The following is a 14,205-nucleotide window of genomic DNA, read 5'->3' as shown; positions in this document are numbered from 1 at the left end:
CGGAGGGAGTAGAAAATTTGTCTTGAAAATGTAAGTTTTGACTTTTGATTAAGTAATAATTACAAAAGTTGCTTGTTTTGGTTGTTTAACCAATGCATCGAAGAAGACACTGTTTAACATTTTTTTTTAAAACATTTTTGAAATTTTTAAAGATTTGTTTACACAAATTCTAAAAAATTATTAGTACATTTGTTTCCTTAAGAAGGTCAGCATTTTCCATGTTTATAAATACAAATACATTATCACATTGGGCACACATTAATATTGTGTACCAACCAATTGTTAAGTACCACTTTCATTGTGCTAAAAAATAACATAAGTAAAGAGAAACAAATAGGTGGGGTACTGGGTAGAAACTACACCCAATTTTTGTCACATTTGACCATTATGATTAACATTCTAAATGTTGAATGTGACTTAAGCTACATCAAGTATTGTGTAAAGATAAATGTAAACATCACACTATACCCAAAACAAAATGTAAACATCACGTATTCACATTCAATCGGACTATTTTTTTTTTTAGAGGAATCTGACTATAAAATATAAAATATAATTAATTTGCAATTATATTAGGATAATATCTTTGTCTGTAAGACCTTCTCACCAAACTAAAAAAGGATAATCAACCTACCTTTGTGTTTCCATCTCTCTATGGATGCGTGGAATTGAAACAAAGTTCAGTTTCCACTCTTTAGATCAAATTAGTAGATCAGTTTGTCCACCCAACCTATCTAATCCAATCACTTCCGCAACTTTTAGATAGAAATCCAATTGCGAAAGAAACCTAGTAAAAAAATAAATAAAATAAAGGCACTAATAGGTTAACAAAAAGGTGTGGGTATACCATAAAAAGATTAAAATTAATACTACAAACTTATTTCATACACTACACTACTTTTCTATAGGTTTAATGATTTGTATTCATTTTATGTTCACCAATTCATGATACTCCTTATTAATTAGTCATCCAAAATGATGCCTATTATGAAATATTCCATTCACTCAACCACAGAGAGAAAACTACAAAATACAAATTGATAAATCATAAATCCAAGCCAACCACATTCTCCCACGTTTTAACACCAAGACAAATCATAGCCTGCCCTCGTTTAATCCAAGAAAACTTCTCTTCATTGTACGTGTTGGAAAGTCCTAGCTTTATTGTCACAACAATGTTGCCTTAGCATAAATATTGCCACTACGTTTAGGAAATAATAAAATCTTTACCTACCATAACGCAAGACCCGGTATTTGTTGCGACACTACACTCAATCACTCATATCTTAACTTCCCATTCACCACTATACCTATTACGTCTCTCTAATTAGATTACCCTTTATCTTCTCCACCACATTATAATGGAAAAAACGTTACAATTAAGATCCCCATTTCTCATGTGATTAAATTGATTCTTCAGTTAACACCTAAATACCATTTCTCTAGCCAAAAAAAGTTATATATATATTCCCACAATTACAATCACCCTTCACCTTCACTCAACATAATTCATAACTACATTATTTATATAAGTCCTTTTTGTATAACTTAATGTTCATGGCTACACAAAATTGTTCAAAATGTGTCATGTTGGTGACACTACTGGTAACAATTCTCTTTGTTCATCCAACATCCTCAACATCAAGAGGGTTTCTCAACCATCACCAAATTTCTCAAGGCGGGTTCCGAATCACTCTTCGCCATGTTGATTCCGGCAAGAACTTGACTAAACTCGAGCGCGTTCAACATGGCATCAACCGGGGACATAGCCGACTCCAAAGACTAAATGCAATGGTGTTAGCATCATCCACAACTGAGGATTCATCTCAAGTGGAAGCACCGGTTCACGCCGGAAACGGTGAGTATCTAATGGAATTATCCATTGGAACACCACCAATTTCTTACCCTGCAGTTTTGGATACAGGAAGTGATCTCATATGGACTCAATGTGAACCTTGTTCACAATGTTACAAACAACCAACACCAATTTTTAATCCAAAAAATTCCTCAACCTTTTCTAAACTCTCATGTAGTAGCAACCTATGCAATGCTTTACCTTCCCCAACTTGCAGCAACAATGGTTGCAATTATGTTTATTCATATGGTGATTATTCTATGACACAAGGTATTTTAGGTAGTGAAACATTCACTTTTGGTGATGATAAAAAAAACCAAGTTTCTGTTAAAAACATTGGTTTTGGTTGTGGTGAAGACAATGAAGGACAAGGGTTTGAACAAGCTTCAGGGTTGGTTGGATTAGGACGTGGTCCTTTGTCTTTGGTTTCTCAATTAAAAGAACAAAAATTCTCTTATTGTTTAACCTCAATGGATGACACAAAAGAAAGTGTTCTTTTGTTAGGTTCTCTTCCAAATGTTAATGCCACAAAACAGGTAACAACTCCACTTATTACAAATCCATTGCAACCATCTTTTTATTATATTTCACTTGAAGGTATATCTGTTGGTGACACAAAATTGTCAATTGAGCAATCAACTTTTGAGGTTAGTGATGATGGAAGTGGTGGTGTAATTATTGATTCTGGCACAACAATTACTTACATTGAAGAGAATGCTTTTGATTCATTGAAGAAAGAGTTTACATCTCAAACGAAATTACCGGTCGATAAATCGGGTTCAACTGGATTAGATGTTTGTTTTAGTTTGCCATCAGGGAAAACAGAAGTTGAAATTCCAAAATTAATTTTTCATTTCAAAGGTGGTGATTTGGAATTGCCTGGTGAAAATTATATGATTGCTGATTCAAGTTTAGGTGTTGCTTGTTTAGCTATGGGAGCTTCTAATGGAATGTCTATCTTTGGTAATATTCAACAACAAAATATGTTGGTTAATCATGATCTTCAGAAGGAAACTATTACTTTTGTTCCTACTCAATGTAATAAGTTGTGATGAGTATTTGTGTCATATGAACATGGACTCATCAAAATATCTTTGTTTCTCTCTTTCTAAGTTACCTTTGTACTAATATTGTTATGAATCTCTTAGTTCCTTAATAATATGAAAGTTTTCTTTCCACAAATCCAAGTAATCTTGATCGATCATGTTGCATTGTATACATTAGTTGACAGTTTAGTTGGTGATATAGTATGAATGTAAATTTTACCTTGTGAAAGATACAATGTTTGTTTTTGCCCAACGACCACACCCACCTTAAAATTGAAAATAAAAAATTAAAATTAGAAAGAAAAAAAATATATACAAATATTTTTTATTTTCTAGTTTAAAAATCTTTTTAAACAGAAAAAAAAAATTATTATATCAATGACCAAGCTCAAGTATGAAAGCTCTTGCTTCATCTTAGGTAAAATTGACATAATCACTTCACATATAAAAAAGCAGCCTATAAAGTATTGTTTCTAATGCAAAATGCCTAACAAATAAAAAAGCAGCCTATAAAGTATTGTTTTGTTTGTTTCTAATGCAAACTGCCTAACAAAAAAGAAACCCTCCTATCACAGCATTATCTTCGATGGCCCAAGGGTACCTTCCAATCCAAGAATCTAATTACAACTCCATAATAATTACCAATGATCGTCAATTTGACGTACTAAAGTAATTTTTTTTTTTAGCAAAAGAAAAAGTAATATATAGTACTAAAGTAATATATAGTACCACTTTTTATAAAATTAAAGTACGGATGTTGTTAAAAATAATGTCTAAATATATTTACTTGTAAAAACAAATGTCTAAATATATTTAAAATATTTTAGATTTAAAATAAGATATTATTCTGATATAATTTATGTTATGTTTAGAATTTGTTTCTTACTTTAGGGATATCTTAATTAAGATATTCTTTGAAATTTGAATTACAATTTAGACCTATACGAAGAGCGACAATAAAAGTTTAGAATATGAATTTTCCCTACAAAATATATCTTGTATAATATTGTAAATACAAACAATATTATATCCAGAGTTTAATCGGGATATATATATATATATATATATATATATATATATATATATATATATATATATATATATATATATTCAAGAATTGTTCCACCCAATACTCAAACTAAGATTCTCTCAAACGATTCGTCATTTGAGTTCAATCATCTGTTTGACCTAAATGTAGTTTATTATTTGTCGTAACGTAGGTTAATATGCTGAAATTACTGAAAATATAGGCTAATATGCTGACATTGCTGAAAAGGTTAAAATATTTATAATCAAATACAAAATACAAAATCTAATTTTATAATAAGTACAGTAAATAAATAAATAAAAATATTCATATTTATTTGCGTAGGTCAACATGATAGATTAAAAAAATTGTAGCGTGACTTTTTTATGGTATATAATACCTCACATAAACTAGACCGCACATACCTGTTAGTTTGTTTGACCTATTTCAACCCGAATTTTAACATTTATTTTTGTTGAGGCAACCCCAACTTTTACCATGGACCATATTAAACTTGTCCATCAAGACCAATCTACATTTCCCCATTAATTTTTGTTGAGGCAACCCCAACTTTTAACATGAACCATGTTAAACTTGTCCATCAAGACCAATCTACATTTCCCCATTAAATTAAGACTATTACTTTTCTCATCCTATTTCATTCTCGCATGTCCAGTGTTTTTTTTTCTTCCAAAAATGCCTCTGTGATTTTTGGATTTTAAAATTTGAACTGAGTTTTTCCTTTGTTATAGGGTGAAAAAAAAAATGAGTTTTTCACCAATTCGGATTATATAATCCGAAAACCTCAAAAAATAGGGTGCGGTACTTGATTTTTTCGGATTATAGAATCTGAACACAAAACACCTTATTTCAAGGGAAAAACAGTTCGAACTTCAGATTATATAATCCGAACTGTATCAGCACCAATTATGAACTTGTTTGTATGGATAACCAATTTAAGAACCATATTAATCTTCATAACTATCATCCTCCTGTTTTAGGTCATTGTTAGTTGTTTCCAGTCAAAAAAGGATAATCGGGCTACTTGATTCAATTGCTCCAAAACTTTCAAAGAAAATCAGAAAAAAAAATCAAGGATCAAGACTCCCTTATAAGGGACTTCTTACGGGACTCCACCTATCGAAATTCAAAATTCCATCGCATAGACCCATTTTTAATTTTTTTTATTTTCATATTCTCAGGAAAATTCAAAAAAAAAAAATTGCATTAGTTTTATTTGATTTTTAGAATTTTTTGGTGGTATTTTTATGATTTTATTTTATAGGTTTTTAGCTTTTTTTTTACTTTGTTTTTTGGTTGTTTTTAAAAGCAAAATTCAAAACTGCTGAAATTGGAGAGATTTTGATTTCTGATTATACATAAGCATATTTCAGATTATAAAATCTGAACCAGTGAAAAATCATTTCGGATTTTAAAATCCGAAAACCTCATAGGCATTTTTGTAAAATATACAAAGCGCGCGAGAAATGCATAGAGTAAGAAAGGTAATAATCTTAAATTAAGTAGAATCACAGAGACATTTTTTGTCCTCGTGAGCTTAGCTCAGTTGGTAGGGACAATGCATAATATATGCAAGGTCCGGGGTTCAAACCCCAACCACCAAAAAAAAAAAACATTATGTCTTTTACACACTTTATGTCTTTTACACACTAATAAATTTACTGATAATCTCTACCAAAAAAAATTAACTTATAAAATATGAAATAAGGAATGATTAATGATTTTCCAAAAATTATAAATAGTTATAAGGATTCAATGGAAAAATATAAATTTATTTTATTTCTCTATCATATGATAAAATAATAATTTTGAAAGGATTAATGATTTGCCTCGATATATTTAGGCTCTGTTTGGTAAACCCAAAAAAAGAGCTTTTAGCTCTTAGCTTTTAGCTTATAAGCTCATTTGACAAAAAAAAAGCTCTGTTTGGTAACACAAAAGCTCTATTTGGTACAACGAGCTTATAGTTTATTTCAGGAGCTTATAAGCTATTTTTCAGAAGCTACTTCAAGTAGCTTTTGAGCTTATAGCTTTTAGCTTCTCATTTTTTCTTCCATATTTACCCTTATTATTCAAAGCAAAAGCTATCAGCTAATTTTACCAAACACTTCAACTAGCTTATCAGTTAAAAGCTATCAGCTAAAAGCTATCAGCTAACTTATCAGCTATCAGCTAATTTTACCAAACAGAGTCTTATTTTTACATAGAAATGTATTTTTAAATTTGCCTCAATTTCTTTTTTTGAGCCTAAACAAAAAAAAAAATTGATAGGAGAATTCATTGACTACTTTTTTTTTTTTTTAAACACAAATTCATTGACTACTTAAACTCAATCACTTGGTTAATTCAGTTGGGTTTCACAAATTTAAAAAAAAAAAAAAAAAAAAAAGAGATCGGGCTTCATAATTATTTATGTAGTCCAAAACATTTAGGCACCTTATTTCCCCAACTTATTTTTTCTGGTGCACCCTAGTCAGATTATAAAAAATCCGAAATATTTAACAAGTTTTGGAGAATTTTATAGGGTGTTTACGCTGCTCAGATTATAAAATTCATGCTCTTAAGGTAGGGTGCACCCTATGAACCTTTTTTTGCATAAGCTTCTCTCATCAGAGATAATCCTATTAAAAACATGTTCTGCGTTAAATATGGATTTCATTTTCGGTGTAATTTGAACCGTATTATGAACTTTTAATAATCTCAACATTAAAAATTACTTTTCTGACCACCAATACTTCCTAAAAACACATGAAAATACATTTTTGTCTCCAACGGTAGTTAACTCCTGTTCAGTCTTTCCGGCTGCAGTTAACTACCATTGGATCCCAGCTACAGTTAACTCCAGCTGGTTCAGGTGCACTTAAGTTCGGTTCGTGGCAGAGCATCAATTGTGATTTTACGCGTTTTGCTCGAAAAATCAAAATAAATCGAGACTTATTCGGAATGTTGCGAACCTTGGAAAATCCTCTATATGTATTTTTATAGTGGTGTCTGTAAAGATTCGTAGCATTTCGATTAAAGCTCGATTTATTTTGATTTTTCGACCAAACCGTGCAAAATCGCAATTTATTTCCAAGTGCGAGTCCGGAATAGTGACCTAGATGTTGAATTTTTTCACGATTTTTTGCACATATGTTTAGAACAAAAAAAAACAATATCTCCCACAAAAAATTTAAATTTTTTCGACAAGGGACGGATTAAATATAAATTTTTAATGCGTCTAAAATTAAATAGACCAAAACATCAACCTAGAAATCGAATTTTGAGCTGTTTTTTTGCAGACGGCTCTATAAAAATACATATAGAGGATCTGCAAATTTTTGTAGTATTTCAACTAAGCCTCAATTCATTTTATTTTTTTACCGAAACGCGTAAAATCACAGATATATTCCTAACTGCGCATCCAAAAAAGTTACATAGAGGTTGATTTTTTTTTCATTATTTTTTGCACACATGTTAAGGACATAAAAAAACATTTCCCACAAAAAATTAGAATTTTCCAACAACGGACGGATTAAATATGAATTTTTAATGCGTCAAAAACTCAAGAAAACAAAACATCAAAACATCGATCTAGAAATCGAATTTTGAGCTGGTTTTTTGCAGTCACCTCTATAAAAATACATATAGAGGACCTGTAAAGTTTCGTGGTATTCTGAATAAGCCTCAATTTATTTTGATTTTCGACCGAAACACGTAAAATCACAATTGATTCTCTGCCAGGAACTGCACTAAAGTGCAGCAAAACCAGTTGTAGTTAACTGCAGCTAGAGTCAGCGGTAGTTAACTGCAACTGAAGTCAACGGTAGTTAACTACCGCCGGAGACAAAAACGTATTTCCATGTGTTTTTAGGAAAAAACACATGTGTGAAAAGCAATTCTCCCCAACTTTTTATGTTCCTTTCTTGATCTTGGCCAATGTTTCTTTTGAAGGCAATATTTTGATGACCAAAAAGGAAAAAAAATTCTTTTCACACCCTCCAACCTTCATATACGCTCTATTTTTGAATTCTAAATCCAAAAAGTAAAAGTTTATGAAAGACTTTTGAATGTGCTTTACGTTTTTGGAATAATCCAAAATTCAATAGGCCGCACGATAAACCAATACTATGTGATAATAAATTTTAAAATAGAATGAAAAGTTAAACGAAGGTAAACGCATTTTTATTTTTATTTTAAATAAGTTTAAGAAAATTGCTTTTATAACATACAAAACTTTCTAAAAATACATTGGAAACAACGTTTTTGTTATTTTTATTTTAAATAAGTTTAAGAAAATTGCTTTTATAACATACAAAACTTTCTAAAAATACATTGGAAACAACGTTTTTGCTCGCAGTTAACCACCGCCGGATTTCCGACAATAATTAACTACCGTTGTATACCAACACAACTTTGTTGGGTTAATTTCAAAATGTTTGTAAGGCCCCGTACCCAAACCGATGTCTATGTCGCTTCTTACTTTGCCTCAGGGTTAGTCAACAGGGGTGTAACGGAGTAGTCGACCAACCTTTACTACCGGTAAGAAAATTTCCTTGAAAGATACCAATATTTTTATACAAATTTGTTTGAGAAAATAATAAAGACGTTACTTTCGTTGGTTGATTTAAACTTCCCATAGAGGAATTGTTGAAAGATTACGTTGAGATCACGATACTTCTTAAAGTACTTGTTGTCTTGATTTCATTTTCTCTTAACCTCTCCCTGTTTAACCCTCATGTTTTTTAATTTCCATGTACTACATCGTGTAAATTTGTCTAGCATCTTTTATTATAGTATACACTTTGTATAACTGCTCCCTGCTCCACTCTAATTGATAAGGTACAAATTTTATTTTTCATCTCATTCATAACAGCTTAATTACTACTCCCTCAGTTACTTTTTAAGTGTCTTTTTATGGTGAATTTTTCGTTCTTATTTAACTGTCTAGTATTTTAAGGGTATGATTTGTGCAAAAATACACTTCACTATTTTTGTGTTAAAATTCTAAAACAACACTTAAAAAGGAACGGAGAGAGTAGCTTAATAATAATACTCTACATATCAACTTAATTATAATACACGCATATTTTATATATAACAATGTTATAACTTATATTATATATTACTAGCATTTTAAGACATTCTTTTCTTGATTAAGAGAGAGATATTCAATTTATGAGTATCATAAAGAAGTTGGCTTTAGTTTTTTAGGAAAATTGATTGCTGGAAAATTGATTTCAATTGTTCGTCTATACTTCTACTTCTAACTCTTCTTTTTCATTTTCTTTTATGTTTCGTAGCTGAATCACCTAAGAAAACCACCAATTGGGATGAAAGGCCATACAACATTTGAAACCAGATAAGTTTAGATAAGGGCGGAAGGAGTAATAATTATTAATTAACGTTAAAAACTTTACACACGCTAAACTTAGGTTTCGACTACGCCACTGGTCGAGGGAATATGGTGGCTCTAATTGCAGAACTACATCTTCTAAGGGCTCTCCATAAAGCAAGAAGGCTTAACCAAAGAAAGGTGACAAAGTGGTTCGACCAACTGAGTCGTCGCCTCTATTGGTTTAAACCAAATAGACCCTAAATTTTAAGGGGTAACAAATTGAAATAGATTTGTAACCAAAAAAGGGTATGAGAAAATAATTTTGAGCCAGAAAATATCTTAAGTGGTTGACATTGTCAAGTTTTTTTTTATTTTTACGATTGTCTAGCTTGGTTGACATTGTCAAACTAATTAATATACTTACTTTTATTTTCATGTGATGTGAGCTCAAAGACTAACATTTAAAAAGTCTAACAATAAATCTAGCATCAACAAAAAAAAAAATGCCAACAACTTTAAAAACAAAAGTCAAAACTAGAAGTGCATCAAGAAGTTTACGATTTGTACAATGTGGGTGGTCCAACGGTCGGTCACGCCCAATGGTTCCAATGCCTTTGGATATTCCATCACAAATATTCTTCTTATAAAAAAGTTGATTTGGGACATTTCTTTTCATTCATGGTATGGTACCATCTTTAGCCGAAATTGTGACCTGTCGTGTTGCTTGTGTCCCTATTAAGAATTGATTTGTGATCTTATCCCATGGACTTTAAAGGAGGCCACCAATATCATCACTATAATTGGTTTGATTTAAAAGCTTATCTTAACCAACCATCTTGAAATCAAACAAAACTTTGACCATTGCACTCTTGTATAATTTGGATACAAATTTTGGATTGGATAACGTTATTATATGTATAGACCACCTTGATATGGATTGTGAATGGCAATGCAGCTCATATATATTTTTGATACCCTTAGACAAGGTAACAAAATGAATTTAACCAATGGAGATATAAAATTGATTGAATAAGTAATATATGGTCTGAGTTGGTTGGAACTTGGAACCACAAAAAGATGGGGTAGTGTACATGCAATGCAAAATGACTCTTCATACACTCAAATCAATGAGAGTTTTAGGAGAGTTTTTTTTTTTTTTTACCGCAATAGAAAACTTACCTTTCGCATAAGAGAGAATCGTTTTATAGGTGAAATGTAAAGGTGAGTCTAAAATTGTTATTTGGTTGTGATTAATTTGATGCGGCTCACAAATTTATGTCTTATTTTTACGAAAGAGTCATGGTTTCTTAAAAATATACTCCCTCCGTTCCTTTTTAAGTGTCACTTTTGGAGAAATTTTTTGTTTTTATTTAACTGTCACTTTCAAAGTTCAATGCAACAATAAATGTTGTTTTACCAACATTACCCTTAGTTATTTATTGTGGAGAGAGAAATATATGAAATAAGATATTAAATGACTAAGGCTATTGTAGTAAAAGTATAGATTATTGTATAAGAAAAAGTAATATTTATTGAGTGTCTTGGTTTGTGTAAAATGTTAAAAAGTGACACTTAAAAAGGAACGGAGGTAGTATATATCAAGAGAGTCGTATTTTAATCACAGATCATATAAATTGTTGAAAACAATATGGTTTATGTAGCTGGATTGTGGATCATTCACGAGTAGGGTCGAGATTTATGATCGAATTGAATCTTGGTCCAGTTTTAAATAGAACGTTTGTGTCGAGAATAATTCAAATTATTTCAACTACGCTTGTTAGTTAGTACTTTCTATTTATAGTTAGTTAAAGCGGTGGCGTTTAATTTGGGAAAGGAAACTTTTTTCCCATCATAGGAAAGTGAGTGTTTCAGCCATAGATCTATTATTTTTTAATTGAATGGTCCAGATCTTTCACCGGCTACCTCTTTGCAACTTGTTGATAGACAAAAAATGAGATCCCACACATCATTATTTATCTATAAATTCCTCTAAAAATTGTTTTTTTATTTTATAAATCAAATTATTATGTTTTTAAAGATGGGTCATACGAAACCCCACACACTTTCTTTCATCCTAAAATTAGGGCTATTTTGGTAATCTCACATCTCCAACACACTTTCTTTCATCCCCACCACCGCATCCTCCATTGACACCAGCCACCACCATCCTCAAGCTTTTCTCAGAAAACCCCATCGCTCCTGTCCTCCTCTCCGCCGCCTGCCTTACCCTCTCCGGCGTTGTCACCATCGTCTCTCTCTCTATTCCTTTCTCTTCTTCCTGTTCGAGATCTCTGAAATTTATGAATGGCATCTAAGAAAATAATAATTTGATTAAATATTAAAAGGGTTGTTTCCAGCATCAGAAGAAGGAGGAACAACAATGTAATAGCACATAAGCATCAATATGCTACAGCTGTCCACTCATATCAGAATATTTTCTATTCATTGCATTGACCTCAATATTCATATCAGAATATTTGGCATTCATTCATTGACCACAATTGTATCATATTAGGAAGTATTATTAATTTCCTTTCAATCACACTAAATGGTGATTGTCTGTTTGTATCTATATAATGTACCTTGTATCACATATTCAAATTAATACAATCAGTTGATTTACTTTATGGTTTTCAGAGCTCTTTAAGCTTAACAGCAATTTTTTTTTCGATCCCAAAAAAACAAAAACAAAAAAATGGCCATACCAACATCAGATGCTTCTGTTATCAACCCACCACCACCACCACCACCTGGAAATCAGTTGGTGTTCCTAAATGTTGGCTCTCAGATATACATCAAACTTGATGGTGAAAATTACCCAGCATGGCTCATTCAATTTCGAGCCCTTCTCACAGGTTATGACCTGTTTGGTTATGTTGATGGCACTAAACCATGTCCTTCCAAAACTCTGCAAAATGCAGCAACCATAAATCCTGATTACACTCACTGGATCAGGCAAGATCAACTTATACTTCATGCCATCATCTCATCTGTTGCTGCAACAGTTGTTACCCATCTCGGCACTGTCACCAATGCCAAACAGGCTTGGGACATTCTCAAAACCATGCATGCAGGAAAATCAAGGATCCGCATCATGGCTTTAAAGCAACGTATCTCCACTTTTGGGAAAGGAACTCAATCAATGGCTGCCTATCTCCAAGGTATTAAAGCCATTGCTGATGAATTGTCTATCATTGACAATCCCCTTGATTCCACAGATCTGGTTATTCACACCTTGAATGGTCTCACAACCGAATACCGTGAGATTGCAGCTGCTCTTCGAAGCAGAGAAAGTCCCATTGAATTTGCTGAACTCCATGAGAAACTCATGGACTTTGACATGCTCCTGCATCGTGAGGAACCTGCTATGTCAGATTCTCTAGTTGTTACTGCAAATGCAGCGTCGAGATCCCGCGGCCAACAACATCAGCCTAGGTACAATGGAAATCGTACCTCTCATACCGCTGCTGAAAGAAATGAACCAAAGGTGGTCTGTCAATACTGCAACAAACCTAATCATACTGCAAGAAATTGCTTCAAAATCAAGGGCTACCCTCAGAGAAATGGAGGCAGACCACAAGCTAACACAGCTGCTCGCCAATCTGCACCACACCATCCTAGCTGGATCATTGACACAGGAGCATCTCATCACATTGCTCAAGATTTGGAGCATCTCACTTTGGCTGATTCCTACCCCGGCTCAGACAAAGTCTTAGTTGGTGATGGCACAGGTTTGGAAATTACTCACATAGGTCACACAACTTTGAACACAAAACACAAATCACTTAATCTCAATCAAGTGTTATGTGTACCAAATATGAAATCAAATTTACTTTCTGTTTCCAAACTATGCAAAACTAATAATTGTTCTGTTGAATTTTTTCCCTCTTGTTTTGTTGTGAAGGACTTGAACTCGGGTCAAGCTCTGCTGCAAGGACCAATTAAGCAAGATCTATATCAGCTGCCATGTCAAATCACTCCACATACCAACCCTACAGCACTCAATACCAGTCTCCACTCCACCTCAACATGGCATCATAAACTAGGACATCCCTCTCCAGTTATTATGAAGCATCTGACAGCTAATCATCAATTACCAATAAAACTCCCATCATCTCATGAATGTAGTTCCTGCTATTGTGCTAAGAGTCACAAATTACCTTTCTCAAATCATCATATTAGAAGTACTAGACCTTTAGAACTCATTTATTCAGATGTATGGGGCCCAGCTCCTATTAGATCATTAGATGGCTATCTCTATTATGTCATTTTTATTGATCATTTCTCTAAGTATGTTTGGCTGTACCCTATGAAAAATAAATCAGATGTTTTCAATATTTTCGCCCAATTCAAAACCATTGTGGAAAAACATTTTAATTTGCCTATACTTACATTCTTTTCTGATAATGGTGGAGAGTTTGTAAAATTAAAACATTTTTTGGCAACACATGGCATCTCTCACTTAACCACACCTCCTCACACACCTGAAATCAATGGTACTGCTGAAAGAAGACACCGACACATTGTTGAAACCGGCCGAGCACTACTTCATCATGCTAAGCTGCCTGGCCAATTTTGGAGTTTTGCTTTCAGCACAGCCACATATCTCATAAACCGAATGCCTACCCCCATTCTTCATATGAAGTCACCTTACGAAGTCCTCTTTGAAAAACCACCTGATTATAATAGGCTACATGCTTTTGGTTGTCTATGTTTTCCTTGGTTAAGACCTTATACCAAACATAAACTACAAAACAGATCCTCTCCTTGCATTTTCCTTGGCTACTCCTTATCCCAATATGCCTTTTACTGCCTTGAACCTATTTCTGGTCGTATATACACTTCTAGACATGTCAAGTTCATTGAAAATCAATTCCCTTACTCCAACTTAGCTAGTTCAACCACCCCATCAACATCAATACCTCCCATTGATCCCACA

At 32.7% G+C, this 14,205-nt stretch overlaps 1 protein-coding gene across 1 annotated transcript; it reads left to right on the top strand.

Annotated features, from left to right (window-relative positions):
• Nucleotides 1-909: 909 nt before the first annotated feature.
• LOC146941771 (Eukaryotic aspartyl protease family protein) lies at nucleotides 910-3,037 on the top strand. Its single transcript, XM_085755608.1, has one exon. It carries the CDS (start codon nucleotides 1,552-1,554, stop codon nucleotides 2,905-2,907), a length of 1,356 nt encoding a protein of 451 aa, XP_085611734.1. The 5' UTR covers nucleotides 910-1,551; the 3' UTR covers nucleotides 2,908-3,037.
• The last annotated feature ends 11,168 nt before the right edge of the window (nucleotides 3,038-14,205 follow it).

The sequence above is a fragment of the Medicago sativa genome, chromosome 3 (assembly GCF_051527215.1).
Source record: "Medicago sativa cultivar Bolivia chromosome 3, Bolivia_mono, whole genome shotgun sequence".
Classification (NCBI taxonomy): domain Eukaryota; kingdom Viridiplantae; phylum Streptophyta; class Magnoliopsida; order Fabales; family Fabaceae; genus Medicago; species Medicago sativa.
Note: the sequence above shows the minus strand (reverse complement) of the source record. Positions and strands in the feature narration are given on the sequence as shown.